Source organism: Hyperoodon ampullatus (assembly GCF_949752795.1).
Source record: "Hyperoodon ampullatus genome assembly, chromosome: 15".
Taxonomy (NCBI): Eukaryota; Metazoa; Chordata; class Mammalia; order Artiodactyla; family Ziphiidae; genus Hyperoodon; species Hyperoodon ampullatus.
Genome location: NC_136928.1, coordinates 14,572,920 through 14,594,868, shown reverse-complemented (window position 1 = coordinate 14,594,868; position 21,949 = coordinate 14,572,920). Strand labels below are relative to the sequence as shown.

Here is a 21,949-nt window from a genome sequence, read left to right as displayed (position 1 = left end):
GAGCACCTGGGCCCGGCGGGGCGCGCGGGCAGCATGTTCCCCCGGAGGCCGCCGGTCGGCCTGGCTGCTTGGCTGCTGGTGGGCGCGGCGGCGACCGGGCGCGCGGGGGCGCGGGGCGGGGGCCTGCTCGCCCTGCTGGCCAATCAGTGCCGCTTCGTGACGGGCCTGCGCGTGCGGCGGGCGCAGCAGATCGCGCAGCTCTACGGCCGCCTCTACTCGGAGAGCTCGCGCCGCATCCTCCTTGGTCGCCTCTGGCGCCGGCTGCGCGGACGCCCAGGCCATGCCTCTGCCTTGATGGCGGCGCTCGCCGGCGTGTTCGCGTGGGACGAGGAGAGGATCCAGGAGGAGGAGTTGCAGAGGTGGGCTCGGCGGCGAGGTCGCGCCTGTTCCCTGGGGTGGGGCGGTGGGGTGTGGAGGTGGGAACGTTGAACCCTGGGGCCTGCCTTGGCGGTGTCTCCCGTTGACCCGGTGGCACTGGAAGTGACAATGCAAGTAGCTTGATCCTATCGTAGCAAAGTACGTTTCTTCATTGCCTCTGTGTGTTAACTTGATTTGTCGAGTTAGAAATAAATGCAAGTGTAGGTTAGTGGAGGAGGGAGACTTTGGGGCGCATGCCACTAAAGGAATAGCATTGTGGAAAATGGGTATTGAAGTAGGCCATTGTTCACGTAATCTTTAACATATCCAGAAAGGTGCAAGTTCCAGACAGGTTTTAAACTTGACCTGAGGGTATACTTGTGCAATTTACAAAATCACTTCATTCCAAATGGGACTTCGTGAGAAATGCCAAGAGAGCTCTTGTCATTGTGACTCATGGCGGAATTAGGAGGCTGGAAGCGATTTTGCCCTCCTGGGACAAACCAGTAGCCCAGACATTTTAACCTGGAAGAATTAGGTCAGTTTTTTGCTACTTCCACTAGAGCTCTGGAAGTACTGTTTATTTAGGCTCTGAAATCACGCTGTCGTCATCAAAAACCTCTGTGTGAAAAAAGTGCAGTACCATTGATTGAATTTGTTAACCTGTGGTTCTAAACTGAGCCCCTACAGTTTTCACGTAATATCATAGGGAAACCTTGATTTAGGTCTTGCTTTACATTGTCGCTGTATTTTCTTTTTAACAGATATTCTTAAATTGTGTTCTCTCTCCACACACGTACTCTGCTTCCTAAACTCTGAAACTGATTGCAAGAACCTAGGATAGTCCCCTACACCAGATAAATTCCACACAAGTCTATTTGTTCTAGCTATTTCTTCTGTTAGTCCACATTTTTGGTTAGGTTAAAAATGGAAGTTTTGCAGTAAAGTTACCACTATGACCTGTATGGAAGTGTAGCACCCAGATGCCAGGCAGCTGTTAGTGTAACATTGTGCGTTGTGGGTAAATGCAAGTGTATCTTTTTTTTTTTTTCTTTGCGGTACGCGGGCCTCTCACTGTTGTGGCCTCTCCCGTTGCGGAGCACAGGCTCCGGACGCGCAGGCTCAGTGGCCATGGCTCACGGGCCCAGCCGCTCCGCGGCATGTGGGATCCTCCCGGACCGGGGCACGAACCCGCGTCCCCTGCATCGGCAGGCGGACTGTCAACCACTGCGCCACCAGGGAAGCCCCGCAAGTGTATCTTAAGAGCTGGTAATACTTTTCCTAGCAGGAAAGATGACTATTTTACAAATGCAATTTAAAATCATAACCACAAACAACGTTATTCACAAAAAAGTTAAGATATCAAAGCATGATAGGTAGTTTGCCTAGTTTCTGTTAGTGTTCTGTTGCTACTTGTCCATTTGTTCTAATGGTGTTCTCAGGTGTGAGAAATAAAAGAACGTATGGGAAGGAAACTTCTAAATTGAGAAATTACCAATTAACTGCTTGACTTTTCATTCTGTTTTTGATGATGAAATACCCATGTTCCACAGTGGTGAAGTTTGACGGGAATATTCCCAGTTGGATCTGTTTGGGGAAGAGGAGAAAGACCAGGAAAGGGCCCCTGGGTGCCAAAGAGAGGGAAGATGTTTTGGGGGTGGGAGTTGAATAGCGTTGGGGCCTAGGTGATAGGTGTCGTTCTTTGTCTTTCTCCATGTATTTTTATCGACCATATGTCCTAGAGCCTCTGTTTAGCAGGTCTCCCATTTGCAGGAGCTAGAGGGGAAAGAACAATAGGAGATAGATGTGGTAAACACTTGAGTCCGTAGTCATTACCCACTGTGGCGGAAAGAAATCAGACAGTTGAAGCACTTGGTTCTAATCCAATTCCTAAAGAGGTAAGCTGCGATAACCCATTTGGGAATTTCAGGAGCTTAGAGGAGGGCCAGTGAGAACACTTAAGGTGCCCTTTTTGACCCTCTCCAGAGTTGTTGCAGTAAAGGCCCTCATTTAACACCGCATGTCCAGTTCATGCTTGAATTCAGTCATATACTTAAAATTTGGTCAAGTCCATTCTGAGGATTTTTTAAAATGTTATATTGAGAGGGAGGCAAATAATATGCTGTCAGCTGTATCTTGCTTGTACAGTGACTTCATAGGTCTGTTGTCATAGCTTGTCATGTTTATATTTTATTTTTAATTAATTTATTTATTTTTGGGGGGTGCGCACCATGCGCAACTTGCTGGATCTCAGTTTCCTGACCAGGGATCGAACCCATGCCCTCGGCAGTGAAAGCATGGAGTCCTAACCACTGGACCGCCAGGGAGTTCCCAGTGTTTTATTGAATAAGATATTCTGGGTAAAGGTTAACTTTTTTTGGCTTGGTGTTTAAGTATTCTGTTTGCTTTAAAGGACGCTGAGGTTGTCATAGCTAGCTTAGAGGATCTTAGATTTTGTTTGTTCTAGTGAGATGATTTTGGGTAGCTTCCATAACGGAGCACAGTTGAGCGTGCCTCGGAACATGTGCATTTCTTTCATTGTTAACGGAAGAAGAGCATGATTGTCCCATGGCCCCTAAATCACAGCCTTTGGCTCTTCTGTGCTGTTTCTGTACCAACTTGTCCTGGTACAGACTAATTCAGATATTGCTGTCTTGGTCAAACAGTGATGGGGTGTGAGGATGTCTCTTTGAATGTGTGCCTTAAAGTGGTGTGTGTTTTTTCTTACGGTAGTAGAGTTTCTGTTCAGAAGGACAATAAAAACCCTTGCTTTCTATTCTCTCGTGCTTAAGAACATCTTAACAAATAGGAACTCATTAATCGAGAATCAGCAAGAAAATTAGAGAAAAGAAGTAACTTGTACAAAGTGACTGACTCACTGATAGGCCAGGTGTAGAAATCAGGTCTTTTAATGCTTAGTGTTATTACCTGATAGGCTTTAATGAAATGACCAGACAAAATAACTTTTAATCATTATTTTTGGTGCTAGCTGGCATTCTGTGAGCTCAGGTAAAATCTTATGGAAAAATACACTAGTAAGTTTTTTAAAATAAATAAACAATTTATTTATTTTTGGCTGTGTTGGGTCTTCGTTGCTGCGCGCCGGCTTTCTAGTTGTGGCGAGCAGGGGCTACTCTTCCTTGTGGTGCGCAGCCTTCTCATTGCAGTGGCTTCTCTTATTGTGGAGCACGGGCTCTAGGCACGTGGGATTCAGTAGTTGTGGCACGTGAGCTCAGTAGTTGTGGCGCACGGGCTTAGTTGCTCCGCAGCATGTGGGATCTTCCCGGACCAGGGCTTGAACCTGTGTCCCCTGCATTGGCAGGCAGATTCTTAACCACTGTGCCACCAGAGAAGTCCCAGTAGTAAGTTTTTATTGCTTTGGAACATTAAGAAAAATTACAGGAACAAGAAGGAGAAGGAAGTTAAGAAACATGAAAGCCTAGGGGAAAATGTTCCATTAATCTCCCTCCTCTTTTTAAAAAAGTTACAGTTGACCAGGGCTTGAACCCGCGTCCCCTGCATCGGCAGGCGGACTCTCAACCACTGCGCCACCAGGGAAGCCCTTAAGGATGTTTTTACTGTTACACCTTCTTAGATAATCAGAACTACGCTCAGAATTGAAATGAACTAATTGATGTCTTTTAGGTATGTCCTTGTAAGACCTTGTACTTAAAGGTCTCTAACTTTGACAATAATTGGGAATTTGAGAGGGGATCATTGCAACAAAGCAGCGTCTTACTGAAATTACCAATTACAGGAATGGCTTCATTTGAGTCATTTTAGGAGCCTTATATCAAGCTCTCCACTTAGGGCAGGACCCCCTATAGATGAACCAAATATGATTATACTTATATTTCTGTTTTCATGGTTTTATGCCCTCAATTTCCATGGCTCTCAATCCAGTCTTTCTCAAATGTTGAAATGATTTTAGTTTTGAAGAAAGGAAAGCATTGACTTTCTTTCTTTGATCCTCTTACTAATCTGCTGGTTCTGTTACTATCTTGGGAATAATCTTTTTTGTCCTTCTTTCTCCCTTCTTATTACTTAAGTCTCTTAGATACCAAGGTTTAGACACCCATCCCTTCCAAATAAGGTTTGGCACAGCAGGCTAAGGAGATAACACGGTGAGAGGTTTCTCCTTCCTCTACATATATGATAGTGGTTGTGCACCTGTGTGCTAATGATGTCTGTCATGCCAACAGTTAGAAGTTGAGACCCTTCCAAGATTCTCGAACCTGGGACATAACGATCATTGACGTTTCCATGATGCAGTCTTACTCTAGCATTCATGTTGTGCTATTCAAAGAATGAATGTCATACCTTCACAATAGATTGCTGTCCTCCCTAGGGACTTAGTCTCATGTTTAATCAAGGCCACCTAGTGACCTTTAATCCTATAGGAGAGGCTGATTGAACAGTGGGTCAGAAGCTCTGTACCACCTTGAGTCTTAGAAGGCCGTTAAAAATACTGCCTGTAGTCATATAGTTTAACTTTCTTAAAACCACATTACTCTATAATTTTATGAGCCTCTGATGTGTTTTTCATAAGACGTACGACATTCCTGCCCCTCTTCATTATGTGTTAAGGACATTCAAAAGTCCAGCTTAATTTTTATTGAAGGGTGCTTTACTAGTCCTCAAAAGTGCCATGATTGGTTCCACGTGATGCCTGCATTGTTCTCGGAGCAAAGCTGTGACTTGACTTTACTTTCTCCTCTGCAAGATCTTATTGCCTACTCTAAACTTCCTTCCCTATTTCTGTATGGTTTTTGCAATGGTAGCAGTCAATCCTGCTCTGCAACGTTAATTCAAATTGAAACTTAAAAAAAAATGGTTAACATTTTTCATGAGAATATCAGTATAAATTGTACTGGCTAGCGTTATTGGTTGAAAACAAAGAAACTGATATTGGTTAACTTAAGCCAAAAAGGTGTTAGGTCATTCAGAGCGTTGACAAGAAGGCCAGATTACAGGTTGGCCAAGAGAACAGCCGAGGCCTGCTACTGGTACAGGAATGCTCTTTGGGCAGTGTTGCTGGTATTGTTTCCCTTAGATCTGTTGCACTGCTGGATTCTCAAGTGCCTCAAGATCACTGAGAAAATCTGAAAGGTCCTGTGCCTTGTATTATTTCCTCAAGATTCAAAGCCTCTACCAGAAGTCTCTGATTAACCTCACTTAAGTTAGGAGTCATGTGCTAACTGCTAGGGGTTGAGATGGGGGCTGCATCTCACCTATTTGGGGATTCTCTTCAAATAGGAAAAGATTCCAGGCAGTGAAAACAGCAAATGTCCCTGTATATAAATATTTTCATTTAATTCCAAAGTTTAAAATTCAGAGAATTGGAATTTTAGAGCTAATAGAAACCTTCAAGAAATAATGTCCTCACTTTACGGGTGGAACAAGGGAGGCTTTGCAGGTAAAATGACTTGCATAAGATCACACCGCTAGTTGGCAGAGCCAGGACTAGAACACAGATCTCTACACTCACCATTGCTTTGGATTGCTCTAAACTTTTAATCTTGGGTTACCAGTATAACTTTGAATTTTTGGCTTTTAAAGCAATGTGTTAATGTAATCTTTTAATAAGAATTTGAATTATTAAGGCCTACTTCCAATTTATTTACTCAGTTTATACTGTGAACATTTGTTGAGCATGTAATGTTTACCAGGTACTTGCTAGGAGCTGGACATAAGAATATGAAAAAGACTGATTCTGGGCCTTTAGGGAATTCATAGTTTAGTAAGGGCGACAGATATAAAGATAGATTAATTATAATATTGTGTGATATGTTTCTGTAGAGGAATAAAAGTAAATGTATATGGTTAACTGCCTGGGAGTTAACCTTGACCCTTGTGGGGTTTTTGAAGGTTAAAAAGGCATGAAAGGGCCTTTCAGACAGAATGTATCAGTAGGTGGTGTCTTCAGTCTTGAATTGCAGAAGTGACATAGTCAGCCAGCAATCTTGCTTTCCTAACTGCTATTTAAAGGTTAAGGGGAGGGACTTCCCTGGTGGCGCAGTGGTTAAGAATCCGCCTGCCAGTGCAGGGGACACGGGTTTGAGTCCTGGTCCGGGAAGGTCCCACATGCTGCAGAGCAACTAAGCCCGTGCGCCACAACTACTGAGCCTGCTCTCCACAACTACTGAAGCCCGTGCGCCACAACTACTGAAGCCCGTACGCCACAACTACTGAAGCCCGTGCACCTAGAGCCCATGCTCCGCAACAAGAGAAGCCACCGCAATGAGAAGCCTGCACACCGCAACAGAGAGTAGCCCCCACTCGCCGCAACTAGAGAAAGCCTGTGCGCAGCAACAAAGACCCAATGCAGCCAAAAAAAAAAGGTTGAGGGGAAAACAAATCATGTTTAAAAAAAAATTTTTTTTAATGTTTCAGATATATAAAAAGGTTTAAAGAAAAACATGAATGTTACAAATACAGTTATATTTAAGAACTAAAATATTGTAAATACAATTAAAGCCTCCTCTGGACCCTTTTCCAATGGAAATATCCTCTCTCCCCCAGATTATCCCAATTTATTATATTTCATTACCATCTGTGTCTTTATACATATATATACATCCCTAAATGATATATAATGACACATAGTTTGACGTATGGTATTGTTTTGAATGTTTCAAAGCTTTATGCCGTTCTGAACAAAATGCTAACAAACTGAATTCAGCAACACATAAAAAGGATTATATACCATAGGTCCTTGTTGTTTACCTATTTTATATACAGTAGTGTGTTATTCTTTTTCAGATTCTCTCCCATTACAGGTTATTACAAGATATTGAGTATAGTTCCTGGTGCTATACAGAAGGCCCTTGTTGTTTACCTAGGGATCAGCTGGTCAGTTTCCACAAAATAGCCTATGATTTTGATAGAAATTATGTTGAATTTATAGATCACTTTGGGTAGTTTTGCCATCTCAACAATATCAAGACCTTCAACCCATGAACACAGTATATCTTTCCATTTATGTCTTTTAAAATTTCTTTCAATGATCTTTTGGTAGTTTTTAGTGTGTCTTTCACTTCTTTTGTTAAATTTATTCCTTATTATTTTATTCTTTTTGATGCTATGGTAAATAGAATTGTTTTCTCAATTTTATTTTCAGATTGTTCATTGCTACTGTATAGAAATATGATTTTTGTAAATTGATCTTATATCCTGCAAGCTTGCTGAACTCCTTTATTAGCTCCAGTAAGTTCCTGTGGATTCCTTAGGATACTTATATGGAAATGAAAGACCCAGAATAGTCAAAACAATCTTGAAAAAGAAGGACAGAGTTGAAGGACTCACCCTTTCCAATTTTAGAACTCACTACAAAGTTACAGTAATTAAGATGATAATGGTGCTGGCATAAGGATAGATATATAAATTGTAGGAATAAAATTTAGAGTTTAGAAATAAACTCTTAGCTTTATGGTCAATTTGATTTTCAACAAAAGTGTCAGGACAATTCAGTGGGGGAAAGAATAGTCTTCAACAAATGGTGCCGGGACAACTGGAGGTGCACATGCAAAATAGTGAATTTACACCCCTACCTCAAACCATACACAAAGTTAAAATGGACCAAAGACCTAAGTGTAACGTAAAACTCTTAAAAGAAGGCATAGGCATAAGTTCTTGTGATACTGGATTAGGCACTGGTTTCTTAGATATAACACCAAAAAATTGAACAATCAAAGAAAAAATAGATTAACTTCATCAAAATTGAAAACTTACGGGGACTTCCCTGGTGGTCCAGTAGTTAAGACTCTGCTTCCAGTGCAGGGGAGGCAGGTTTGATCCCTGGTCAGGAAACTAAGATCCCACATGCCGCGCGGCGCGGCCAGAAAAAAAATTGAAAACTTCTGTGCATCAAAGGTTACTATCAAGAAAGTGGAAGGATGACCCACAGAGTCAGAGAAAATATTTATAAATTGTGTATTTGTTAAGAAACTGGTATTCAGAATGTATAAAGAACTCTTAAAATTTGACAGTAAAAAGACAACCCAATTTAAAACAAAGATTTCACTAGATCTTTCTCCAAAGAAGATACACAAATGGCCCATAAGCACATAAAAATATGCTCAATGTCAGTAGTCATTATTAGGGAAATAAAAATGAAAGAACACAATGAGATACCACTTCACACCCACTAGGATTGCTGGAATCAAAAAGATAGGACAATAACAAGTGTTGGCAACGATGTGAAGCAGTTGGAACCCTCATACATTGTTGGTGTGAATATAGAAATGGAACAGCTGCTTTGGAAAATAATTTGGCACTTCCTTAAAAGTTAAACAGAGTTTCCGTGACTCAGCACGTCCACTCCTAGGAATCTACCCGAGAAAACTGAAAGCTTATGTCTGTACAAAAGTTGTATGCAAATATTAATAGCAGTGTTATTCATAATAGCCATAAAGTAGAAACCACCTAAATGTCCATCACCTGATGAATGGATAGACAAAATGTGATACATCCATACAGTGGAATACTATTCAGTCATAAAAGGGAATAAAGTACAGCGTGAATGAACCCTGTAAATATGCTAAGTGAAAAAAGCCAGATCCAAGAGACCATATTTTGTAAGATTCCATTTATATGAAATTTCCGGATAGGCAAGCTCATAGAGACAGAAAGTAGATTAGTAGTTATCAGGGGCTGTGAGGAGTTCACTGCTGATGAGTGTAGGTTTCTTTCGGAGATGATGACAGTGTTCTGGAATTAGTGGTGATGGTGGTACACCCTTGGGGCTGTACTAAAAAGCTGATTTGTATACAGTAAAAGGATGGTTCTTATGTGAGTTATCTCTTTAAAAGAGAGGAGGAAAAATACATAAATACTCTTATAATGTGATAGGAAGACAACCCAATAAACGGACGAAAGGTATCAAATGACATTTCATAGTCATAAATTATAATAGTTAACATTTGAGGGCTAATTATATGCCTGGTGTTAAGCGCTTTACAGGTAAATTTATTTAATTTTTATAATCCACCTTTGACGTAGGTACTATTATTATCCCCATTTTACAGATTAAGAAATAGGGATTGGTTAAGTTGTTTAATATTCTCGTTGATGAATGTTGGACTGGGATTCAATCTCAGGAACTCATATTTTTATTCCCTACACTTTATACTGTTTTAAAGCCACACCGTTCTGTACAAGTCTTTGTGTGGCCATTGCATTTCACAGGGCAGACTCCAACCATGGCACCATGCCTGTTGTTTTTCTCTCCAGATCCATTGATGAGATGAAACGGTTGGAGGAAATGTCAAGTACATTTCGGAGCTCTGGAGTTGACCACTGCCCTCCAGAGCCAAAATCCCACACAGAAAGGGATGAAGATTCAGGAGGCAAAGAGCAACCGTGGGAAATGGTGATGGATAAGAAACACTTCAAGCTGTGGCGGCGCCCCATTACGGGCACCCCCCTTTACCAGTACAGAGGTGAGCCCAGCTGGGCTGCTGGCAAGGGTGTTCATGCGGCCAGGTGCACAGCACTGTGTTCCTATGCTCTCTGAACTCTTCCGTTCTGGTGGTTTCTTGGGAAAATTGCCCTGTTTGTTGTTTTTCCTCTCCCAGATGACAAGAGTCTCCACAGTCTTTGCTACACTTTGCTGTAGGTTGCCTTTGTCTTACGTTGCTGCCCCAATATGACTTCTAGTTTCTGAATCTGCCTTTAAGATCTGTCAGTCAGTACTCTACAGCTGAAGTGCAGTTAAGTGGAGAGAGTGTGTAAACCTCCCTTATTCTTTTCCTGTCATTCTAGTTTTTGGAACCTACACAGATGTGACACCTCGGCAGTTCTTCAATGTTCAGGTGAGTACATTTTTCTTCCCAGATTTGGAGCCACTAAGCCTAGAAGTCCACTTGCCATCGTCCACATGAGTAATTTCTCTGACTCAGAAGACATTAGCTTCAATCCATCTATCTATTTCTGTACCCCTCATTTCACGTCAAGTGACCTCTGGGTAAACCTTTGATTTATAATTTGTTTGTCCAGTGGGGATGAGGCCAGTTCTACCCTTTACAGGGCTGTTGGGAAGATCAAATAGAGGAATGGATTTGAGTGCTTGAATATATTTTGTACGGCTTTATAGTTTTTTTTCTCTTAATTTAAGGGTAAGTTACATACCCTTTATTCCAGAATGCTTCAGTGTATATTTTCTAAAACTAGACATATTCTCCTAGCTAGCCACGGTACCATTATCAAAGTCAGTATAAATTTAACTGATGCAGCACTTACGGAATCTTTGTATTCCAGTTTTACCTACTGGCCCAACGATGTCCTCTATGGCATTTTCGCCTTCAGTACAGATGCAGTCAGGATTTAGCAATCTGGAACTTATCTACAGTGAAGGTGTTTATTTGATAAAGATGAAGAGTATGTGTTTAAAGACTGTTCCTCCTTGTGGGAAAATGTATGAAAGGGGAGGTGGGATCACCCACAGTTCTACCAAAAAATTTTTTTTCCTTCCTGGAGTTTTCATGTTTTACTGGACTTTGAGTTTGATGGTTATAACACACACTACTAATACTCAAGTGCATGCTTTCCCCTAAGCACTGAATTTTGTCAATCTGTATTGAGTTTTTGTTGGTTTGGATATGTATGATATATGTCTTACTTTGAAATTCCATAGTTACTCGTGATGCTACACATTTTTAAAAATATGCAACTTGTATTTCTGTGAGGTGTCTGCTCATACTTTTGGACTTCCTGTCTGTTTAAAACTTTTTAGAATTGTTTCACCCATACACATTTATATCACTGACTACTGTATTTTCCCCAGACATGTCTATTACAATATTTTTTCCTTACACTTGTCTTTTTCTTGTTAAGATTCATTTTCAAGGTAATGGGATTGGCCTGTAGGAAGGGATTTTAAAAGACTCGTCTGTAGTAAACACAGCCGTGTCTTTGACACTTTGGCACTGCCTTTTAGGTCGGGTCACTGTTTCAGAAGAAGATTCTTGGGTCAGAGGCCCAAGCATCTGGAGGAGTCTTCGAAGCAGCTTTGTTTTGGATCTCTCGGGTCTTTATGGTCTGTTCTGTTTCCGCAGCTGGATACAGAGTATAGAAAGAAGTGGGACGCCCTGGTGATCAAGCTGGAAGTGATCGAGAGGGATGTGGTCAGTGGTTCTGAGGTTCTTCACTGGGTAACGCATTTTCCTGTGAGTATTTTCACCTCTGCTTTTACTTTTATCATGTCCGTGTGAGGGAGAGCACTAATCCTGCCCCTCCTTCTCTTTAGTATCCAATGTACTCACGGGATTATGTTTATGTTCGGCGGTATAGTGTGGATGAGGAAAACAACGTGATGGTGTTGGTGTCACGGTATGTGTGGTGGCTCCTGCTGGGTTCCTTTAGCTCGTCCTTTATTCATACATGTGTGGTGGGAGTTTGCCTTATGAGTCAAGCCCGGGCCCTATGCATCCCAGCTAGAATGTGAGTGGCTGGGACTGGTGACTGTCTCAGAGGAGTGAAGGGATACAAGCTTTTCATTAAACTAATCCTTTAGTTCCTTCATGTTGATGATTAAAAAAAGAAATGCTCTCTTCCTCAACACAAAGCCTAGTGAGCCAGGAATCACCAACTTAACTCACTGTTTTTAGTACCTAGTTTATACTCATTCATCTTTGTGACTTTTCTGATGTATTTAAAAAATTAGAGGCTGCCTTTTAGATTTTCCTCTTAACTTTAGCTCCCATGCTATTCTGTATGTAGACATTACTTAGAGTTTCCCTCACTTCTCTCCCTCCCAGGGCCGTGGAGCACCCTAGTGTGCCAGAGTCTCCGGAATTTGTAAGGGTCAGATCATATGAATCCCAAATGGTTATCCGTCCCCACAAGTCATTTGATGAGGTGAGTTCTACATCATCCGAGAGGTGATGTGTTAGCGGCTTATGAATTTTCTCAAGGAATGCCTTTGATCTGAACTGGGGAGGGCGCAGTGGTTCTCACACGTGACTTGCATCAGACTCCACTGGAGCTTGTTAAAACAGTGCTGGGCTGCGGCCTGAGAATTTGCATGTTTTGAGAAGTTCCCAGGTGAGGCTGCTGCCGCTGGCCTGGGAACCCCACTTCGGGACCCCCGCTGTAGAGTGGTGTACCTGGGAGACCTCCTGAGACAACGTAGTGATGACCCATGGCTCCCGTTACCTGAGGGACAGTTAGCAGAAGACGATGGCCCCTGACTCATCGGCCGGTCATTAGCGGCGTTCTTGAGGAACCAGAGTGAGCACCGTTTCCATCAAAGTTTCCCCACAGTGAGCAGAACACTTAACCACCTTTCTGGGCTCCTCTTTCCTTGTCGGTAAAATGAGAGAGTTAGACTAATGCTCTCTGCCTTCTTTAAAAAAAATTTTACTTTATTTTATTTATTTAGGCTGCATTGGGTCTTCGTTGCTGCGCGCAGGCTTTCTCTAGTTACTGCGAGCGAGGGCTACTCCTCGTTGCGGTGCGTGGGCTCTAGGCGCACGGGCTTCAGTAGTTGTGGCACACGGGCTTCAGTAGTTGTGGCACACGGGCTTCAGTAGTTGTGGCTCACGGGCTCTAGAGCGCAGGCTCAGTAGTTGTGGCTCACGGGCTTAGTTGCTCCACGGCATGTGGGATCTTCCTGGACCAGGGCTCGAACCCGTGTCCCCTGCACTGGCAGGCGGATTATTAGCCACTGCGCCACCAGAGAAGTCCTGCCTTCTTTAAAATTTTCTGACCTTTCTTTGAGAAGAATATTTTCTTCCACTTAGTGCGGTGTTTTACTTTGATGTTTTTGGCCAAATCTCTGTTGAGTGTACATACTGATTACAGTGGTTGCTGCTTTTGGTTCTATTTACTTTATAATGGCTTTGTTTCTACCCATCACTTTTGTTTGTTTTAGAGCTGTACGACTGTTCTCTTACCATGGTTTTGTTGTTTCCTGCAGGTTGTTTTGTCTATACCACCTATAGTAGGACTTTAAGAGTGACACAAATGGTGGTTCGCCTCAGTCAGTGTGATGTTTTGCTCTTGTTTTACTAGGAGATGTGTGTTGACTTCGGTACCATTTTGAGAGCAGTATTTTTCTATTTTCTTTTTTTAAAAAAATATTTATTTATTTTTGGCTGCATGGGCTCTTCGTTGCTACATGCGGGCCTTCTCTAGTTGCAACGAGCGGGGGCTACTCTTCGTTGTGGTGTGCAGGCTTCTCATTGCGGTGGCTTCTCTTGTTGTGGAGCACAGGCTCTAGAGCGTGGGCTTCAGTAGTTGTGGCATACGGTCTCAGTAGTTGTGGTGCACGGGCTTAGTTGCTCCGCGGCATGTGGGATCTTCCCGGACCAGGCCTCAAACCCGTGTCCCCTGCATTGGCAGGCAGATTCTTAACCACCGCGCCACCAGGGAAGCCCTAGAGCAGTATTTTTCAAACCACGCATTGCTCCCCACTAGTGGAAGACAAAATTAATTTAGTGCTTAAAGAGAAAAGGAATAAATGGAATAGAAACTGAGTGTAAGCATATTTCATGAAACTTTTGTTTGATTACATAAGTATGTACAGGTGTGTGTGTGAGAGAGAGAGTGAGAGAGAACTTGGTTACAGTGTAAAAAGGAGTATTTACAGTGTGTTGTAAATACAGTTAAAAAATGTTTTAAAGTCCTTGCTTTAGAAGCTGGACAAGAAGGCTGCTGTCGATAGCTAGCTGCTTCTAGGAAGGGGAGCCTGGCTGGGGACGCTGGGAATTAGAATTGTGCCTCACTCTTTTCCTTGACGTTGCTTTTGAAATTGGAACCTTGTCTGTGTATTTCCTATTTGAAAAAAAAGTGACTTGAGTCCCAGCATTACTGCCTTTAGAAATCCTGACCATGAAACAGCTAAGGCAGAGTCTGGCACCTAGCAGAGTGTGTTGCACCCAGAAAATAACTTCTTTTAGCTGGGGTGGGGCAACAGTATGAATTATCTGTGTAAGTCTTTTAGCATATCGTGGCAAGCTCTTAAGAGAAAGGTGAGACTTGAGTTGGTTCTTATAAAACGGCAGACTGTGGATAGAGGAAAACAGGAAGGACCCTGGAGGTAGAAGACACAATTCAACCAAAGACAAAGATAGGAATGAGCCGTGGATGTTGAGAGACTGACTCACTGCTGGAAAGGAGGGCAGAGTTGAGGGAGGAGCGGTAATTACCTTGACTTGTGCAGAGGGTACTTGAAAACCAGGCAGCTGAGTTTGGGTTTGACCCAGACTGACCAGGGATTGAACCCGGGCCATGACCGTGAAAGCCCGGAATCCTAACTCCTAGGCAACAGGGAACTCCCCAGTTTTTATGGAAAATTTGAGATGTAGACAAAAGATAAAGAAGTAGAGGGTATAATGAATGAACCTTTTGTATTCATCCCCAGCTCTGACAATGACCAAACTCATGGCCAGACTTGTTTTATCTGTACTCTTTCTGTTCCCTTTCCCACTCCCCTGATTATTTCGAAGCAGACTCTAGTTTTGCTATAGAAGAACCAAAGAAGAATTCTTCTATAGAAATTTCAGTATTTATCTCAAAAGGAAAAGAGATTTTTGAAAACAGAATATCGTATTCCCTAATATCAAATATCTGTAGTGTTCAGATTTTCCTGATCGTCCATGTATTTTTTTGTAGTTGGTTTATTTGAATCAGGATTCAGATAAGATCCAGACATTGAAATGGGTTCATACTGTCTGTAGCTTTGCATCTATCTCTTGAGTTCTTCCTCCTTTTTTTTTTTTTTTTTTTTTAATTTATTTTGGCTGCGCTGGGTCTTAGTTGCGGCACGCGGGACCTTTGTTGCAGCATGCGGGATCTTTAGTTGTGGCATGCATGCGGGATCTAGTTTCCCGATCAGGGATCGAAGCTGGGCCCCCTGAATTGGAAGGTGAAGTCTTAACCACTGGACCACCAGGGAAGTCCCTCCCTCCTTTTTTTCCCTTGCAATTGTATTTATTGAAGAAGCAGGTTCTTTGTCCTGGATCTTGCTGGTTATATTCCTGTAGTGTCCATAGTGTCATTTAACATGTTTCTTTGTCGCCTGTGTTTCCTGTATATGGGTACTTAGATCTAGAGGCTTGAACAGATACAGGTTGTTTGGGGCAAGACCACTTTATTAGAAGGAAATAATGTCTGATTGTCCCTTTCTTTGTGAATTTGGAAGTGATTAATGATTATTGCTCAGATCCACTATTTCATTAGAGGTTAACAAAATTTTAATTGTGTAAATCCTCCATTTTTTCTTCATTTATTTCCATTTATTAGGTGACATACTTTAAGGGAAAATTTCCTCATTAACTATTTGGTTTCCCATAGTTCACAGAGGAAAGGGAAGTAAGAGAAATGCTTGATTTGTTTCCTTCATTTACTAGTTTTTAAAATAATGAATTGGTTCTTTCAGCTAGCAATCCTTCAAAGGTAAAGTTTTTTTTTTTTTTAAGAAATGCCATTAGAAACTCACAAATTTAAACAAACTTGTTGGTTTTAGTCTGTTCCCAGTTATTCTTATCGGTGTTCAAATTGTCCCATTTTTGGTCATTAGGAGCCTCTTCTTACTGACTGGAGTCCTTTTGACTTGACCTCAGGACTCGCCTGGTTTCTGGTGTTATAAGATGTTCCAGGTTCACCTTGTATAATTTTAGGTGTAAACCTGGAAATGAGCATTTCTTCTGGGAGCCCTGGTTCCCTTTAAGGAAAATGTCATTTAAATACCACAGGTTGGCTTCTAGGAGTTCTCACGGCTCTGGGCCTACTCATTGTTTTTAGGCCTTTTCAGAAGGTAGCACTAAGTAATAAAATTTGTTTGTTTGTTTTAAAGATACATCCTAAGTGCACACAACTACTTTTAACTCAAAATTTAGTACTGTAGGGTATATGTCTTTTTATCTTTAGGATATGTATGCACTGTACAAAATGTTGAGGCTTTTTTTTTTTTTTTAAAGATTTATTTATTTTTGGCTGCATCGGGCCTTAGTTGCGGCACGCGGGATCTTCGTTGCGGCATGCGGGATCTTTAGTTATGGCGTGCAGGTTTTTCTCTTCTCTAGTTGTGGCATGCGGGGTCCAGAGCATATGGGCTCTGTACTTTGCAGCACGCAGGCTCTCTAGTTTGAGGCGCGCTAGCTCCCTAGTTGTGGTGCGCGGACTTAGTTGCCCTGTGGCATGTGGGATCTTAGTTCCCTGACCAGGGATCAAACCTGCATCTCCTGCATTGTAAGGCGGATTCTTTACCACTGGACCACCAGGGAAGTCCCCAAAATGTTGCGTTTTAAGGTCACTTGAAATAGGTCCTCTCTTCGTGGTTTTTCCTGTCAACTCAGTTCATAGTTAGGTTCCTTGTTGTCTGCTTTTGATGTTTAGATAACTGCTTTTTAAATATAACTTTGTTTTATTAAATAATAAAACAAATTGTGTTTTCAAAGTCAAATATGTAAAATAAGAAATGGAGTGATTTGCTTATATCCCTGTGGCATCTACCCGGTTCCTTCCTTCTTCCTGTAGGTAACCCCTGTTTTCAGTTCTGACCTCCTTTTTTTCCATATAAGCAGCAGTGGATGATCTCTTACCCCTTCGGGTGGAGCATAATTGGTTCAGACCTCTCCTGGGCTCGGGACACCTGTCAATCTCTTAAATCCCGGTCCTTCACTGTACCAGTGAGGGGTTGAGCCAGAGAGAATGGGTGCATGGGCCCTGTGGTCAGAACTCTGGGTTCATGGTGGCTCTCGTTGAGTATGTGGGCGACCTTGGGCAAAGCCCCTTAACCTCTTTGTGCTCAGTTTCCTCATCTGTAAAATGGGGGATATTGGTGCCTATATTATAAGATCGTTGTGAGGGGTTGAAGCAGTTCCTGACACGTGGTTAAGTGCTGTATCCTGACGCGTGGTTAAGTGCTGTATACATGTTTGCTGTTAGCAGTAATAGTAGTAGAGTTCATATCATTTTGGTAAAGATTGAGGTATTTAAACATTGGGGGTAAGTGTTGAGGTCCTCAGGACCACACCCCCATTCGAAGATCGAGTAAAAGGACGCACAGGACTCAGCTTATAGTTTTACTCATGGCTGAGATTCATTACAGTGATGGAAAGATGCACAGCTGGATCAAAAAGGGAAGACCCAGGCGGGGTCTGGAGGAGCCCACTGCAGTCTCCCCATGCTCTCCCTCCCGGGAGGGCCCACGGAGCACATCCTCTCCCAGCTGCAACATGCGTGCGATGTTTCTGCCCAGGGAAGCCCAGTAGAGACTCAGCGCCCAAGATTTGTACTGGGGGCTGGTCACATGAACGCCCTCTGCCTAGCGTGTCCTAAAATCCCAGACCCCCAGGAGGAAAGCAGGTGCTCAGTATGAAGTGCATTGTTTGCACAGAGGAGACACAGGGAGCCACCCTTAGCACTTAACTGTTGACTGGAGCCAAGTTCCCAGACACCAGCCGGGGCCAACCTCGTGAGATGGTAACCTCTCAGGTCTTCAGTGTTCACTCTTTTCTGCTCACAGTGAAAAACTGCCACTGTCTGCCTCAGAGTCATATCTTGGTTATTCGGTGGTACTGGATACGGAGGCTATGGGGATAGTTCAGGTACCTTCATCTTTGCTGCTTTTCTTTTCCAGAATGGCTTTGACTACTTGCTGACGTACAGTGACAATCCCCAGACAGTGTTTCCTCGCTACTGCGTTAGTTGGATGGTTTCCAGTGGTGAGTGGGCGCTTGTGTACAGGGCCTGGACCTGGGCTGAACATTTTGTTTTTCTCTAGCTTCTTGGTGGCTTCAAGGAGATTAGTACTTGTCTCACTGGAGCCCTTCTGAGTTCATTGTTGAATACTACCTTGAAGGTAGTAAAGCCTCCAGCTGCGGTTTGGAGGGCTAAGAATTCTGGAGACCCAAAAAGGAACTTAGGCCCAGAGGCAAGCTGAAGAACATTTGCTTAATATGGACTGTGTACATTAATGCATTTAAAATTTTTCTTCTTAGTGTTGAAAGCCATAAATCTGGCATAGAAAATGTGGTTATAGGACAGTCACCTGGAGAAAGGGGCCATCACCCTTTTTCCTTAACGGAGGCTACACATCACTGCTGTGACTGCATCTTTCCCTTCCAATCTCTTGCCTTAAAAGCAGCCTCACGTGATTTTCTTTCTTCTGGTTCTCTGTAGGCGGCTTCTTATACCTCAGGGGGAGAATGGAGAGGAGATTAGGTGTTTCCGTTTGACATTTCTCGAAACAAAATTGGCATATATTTACGCTGTGCCGCTGATAAATGATATTTTGATCACATAAGAGCCTTTGGGGATTTATGTGGCCTGATCAGTACCCCTTTTCAAAGGATCTCAGAGGTCATGGGTTGTTTTCACTCCTTAAAAGTTTTGGTTGTCTGTCAGTCCATCTATGATCTCTATAAGGAGGCATTGGCTCCTTACCAGGAAAGAGATAGGCCCTTCTAATTTTGAGCCTACTGTTGGTTTGTGTGTCAGTCTACCCAGATTTCCCTCTCTCCCAACAGGCATGCCGGATTTCCTGGAGAAGCTGCACATGGCCACTCTGAAAGCCAAGAACATGGAGATCAAAGTAAAGGACTATATCTCGTCTAAGCCTCTGGAAGTGGGTAGTGAAGCCAAGGCCACCGCCCCATCTTCTGAGCGGAAGAGCGAGGGTAGCTGTGGCCCTGCCCGGATTGAGTATGCCTGAAGGACTTTCAGATAAGCAGGGACAGGCTGCTTCTAGCCCCGTCTCTGTGTCTTATCACTCACTCTGTTGCAGAACAAACAGGACGTGTATTTGAAGGTGTCTGCTGTAACCACCAGTGCAAGATAACTCAATACTGGTGTCCGGTGTTGTTCAGAGCCCTACTGCTCTTTATTAAAACAGAAGAAGGAGGCATCCGAGGGGGCATCGTCATATTCTCAGGCCAAGCATTTGGAAATTTGGTGTTTCGCTGAGCTAATCTGGAACAAGCCTCTCACCTCAGGCCAGAGGGGACAACATCTTTTACTTCCTCTGCGTGGTTTCCTCTGCCCACATTCCATTCTCAGCCTCGGTTCTGCAGCACTCTGGGTTTCCTTAGGTTGTGAAGGTCCAGCTGGCCCACCTGGACGGTTGCGTCTTCAGTGAAGGATAGTGGGGAGTGCTCTTGGTCACAGTCCTGGTGTTGAGTGGGTGTGAACTGTTGCTTGGCAGTGTAAGTGCCTTGTCCTCACCTTCTCCTGTCTTTAGGGACATAAAGTTTGTACCAAGAAATAACACTTTTGGCCTCCCATTCACACCCCATTGACTCCCTCTACCCAGAGCAGTTTCCTTTGAGTTGACCAGTTCTTCTGTATTCGTGTGCTGTATTCATCTGGGTCGTTGCCTCCTCCCGCAGGCCATTTACCAAGAACACTGGGAGACGGTGGCTCTCTGTATCATCAGTGTTTTCGACGGGGTCAGTGGCGATGCTCGAAACATTACACTTTAGCTCTGTTTTTTTTTTTAGCTTTGTGTTAAACAGTGGGAATTGGGGAGTTGAATAGGATTTTTCCATAGTCTGTATAGAAAACACCATTTTGATTGAGGCGTTACTTTTCACACTTCAGGTTTGACTGGATGCTGAGCACTTGCCCATCCTGGAAGGCTAAAGGCAGAGGAGTGGGGATTGGGTGCCTCCCTTGGAGCTCTCAGAGCTGTAGACAAGCTGTATGAACAGATAGATGGAACCTTGTCCCAAGTGCTAATATAAAGGGGGATGTGGTTTGTGTGACCCTCTTGTCCCTCTGAAAAGCTTTTCCTCCTCTTCCAAGCTAAAATAAGAGCAAACTACGCTGTTCAGATAAAGTCACAACCAGATGGGATCAGTCTGACTGGAGAATCGGGAACAGCTTTCAAATCCTCTTCCGTCCGCTTATTTCTTAGAATTTGAATGACCAGATTGCTCCCCACCTCACTCGCCACCCTTCTGCGTTGTTGAAAGGGGAGCTAAACCTGAGACGAACTTGAAGCCCCTCGACCTTTCTGTTGCCTAAGTACTGTGCCAAGGAAATGCCTGCCCCGGTGTTCCAACTCTTCTGTTCTCTGCGTCGTTGGCAGAGCAGGGAGATGCATCAGGCAGTCCCAGCTTCTTTTCGTTGATTGTGTCTCTCTCCTCATCCCCAGGACCTGACAGACCAGGAAGAGTCCCTCGGTTATGTTGGACGTTAGCGCCTGTGATTGTTGGGACGTGGGTGGCGTGGGCGAGTGGTGTGAGTGCACATGTGATAAGGGGCTGGGCGTTGCCCATATGCTTTTTGGCAATGTGACTCTGCACTTGGGGTTGGTCTATATAGTTACTTATGTCATTGTAATGATTTCACTCCTGTGACATTTTTATCAAATGTGTGAATAAATACATAAAGATTGGTATGAAAGAGTGTGTCTTTGGACAGATGTTGGTGGGGAAATCTTGCATACTGGGCTTATTATTTCTTCCTGATCATAAAGTTGAAGTGTGTTTCTGCTCATAGAGTTGGCACTTGGAAGCGACAGGGCTTGGTCTTTCTTGGTGGTAACTGACACAGCACTCACCACCTTGTCTAGACTGTAAGCCCTTTCCAGGTGACCAGTTTGGCAACTGAAAACAAACCACCTGTTTGCGCTTCTTGGTCTTGATCTACTAGTAACCCACACCCTTTGCTTTAAAAGAAGGATTGACTTGGAGGAAACAGAGTTAGAGCTTTGCTGGGAGGGAGGGAGTGAGGAGAGGAGGGGACTCAGGCCTGGGGCTGAAGTCCTGGGGCTGGAGAGGGAGGGTGGTGAGCGCGAAACCCAGGGCATGGTTAGGTCACACAGGCAGTTCTGCTGGAATGCAGATTTGTGACAAGGTGATTGATACGTTAGAGACACTGAGCTTAGCATGAATTTTGAGTTTATGTGTAATTTTTGCCTGTGGGAGACACGAGGTGAACACGGATGCACGCCCAAACTACGACAGCTCTTTCCTGCACATTGCTCTCAGATAATCTCTGGAAAGAAATCTGTGCTGGAAGACTACTTGTCAGAGGTCATATGCTGCGGGTGCACGTGTGTGTGTACAGTCTCACATTTGTTTCTTTGTTTTGTTTTGGTTTTTTGAATATTTATTTATTTATTTGGCTGTGCGGGTCTTAGTCGCAGCATGCGCGAGGGATCTAGCTCCCCGACCAGGGATTGAACCCAGGCCCCCTGCATAGGGAGCACGGAGTCTTAACCACTGGACCACTGGGGAAGTCCCTGTGTAGCCTTACGTTTGGAGAGTTGGTCGCACTGGCCTTCAGCCTGCTGTGGAGGCCCCTGCTCAGCACCCCTGCCATTCTCCAGGCTCTGCGTGAACACTTCCATGGAGAAGCAGCTGAGTTCTTGACTGAGCAGCATTTCTGTTGTCGGATAGCTCCGGGTTTCAGAACTTTCTTTACATTGAGACCAAATGGGCCTCATACTGTCTACCGATGGGTCAAGCCCTGTCCTTGGAGCAACACTGGAAAACTCCCATGGGATAGCGCTTCATATTCTTGAAGATGGTGCTCATGTGACAGCTCTTCCCAGGCTTTATGTCACCAGCAGCTTCAAAAATCCTCCAACTTTTTATTTTGAACAATTTCATACATACAGAAAAGTTGAAAGAGTAATAAAAAA

The 21,949-nt window shown here is 43.5% G+C and overlaps 1 protein-coding gene across 1 annotated transcript; it reads left to right on the top strand.

The window, feature by feature from the left end:
• Positions 1-33: 33 nt before the first annotated feature.
• Positions 34-19,015, top strand: STARD7 (StAR related lipid transfer domain containing 7; the record flags this gene model as incomplete). Its single annotated transcript, XM_079720948.1, has 8 exons — positions 34-359; positions 9,589-9,797; positions 10,120-10,169; positions 11,412-11,522; positions 11,603-11,685; positions 12,114-12,213; positions 17,942-18,026; positions 18,831-19,015. The coding sequence occupies 8 exons, from the start codon at positions 34-36 to the stop codon at positions 19,013-19,015; spliced, it is 1,149 nt and encodes a 382-aa protein (XP_079577074.1).
• Between the last annotated feature and the right edge of the window lie 2,934 nt (positions 19,016-21,949).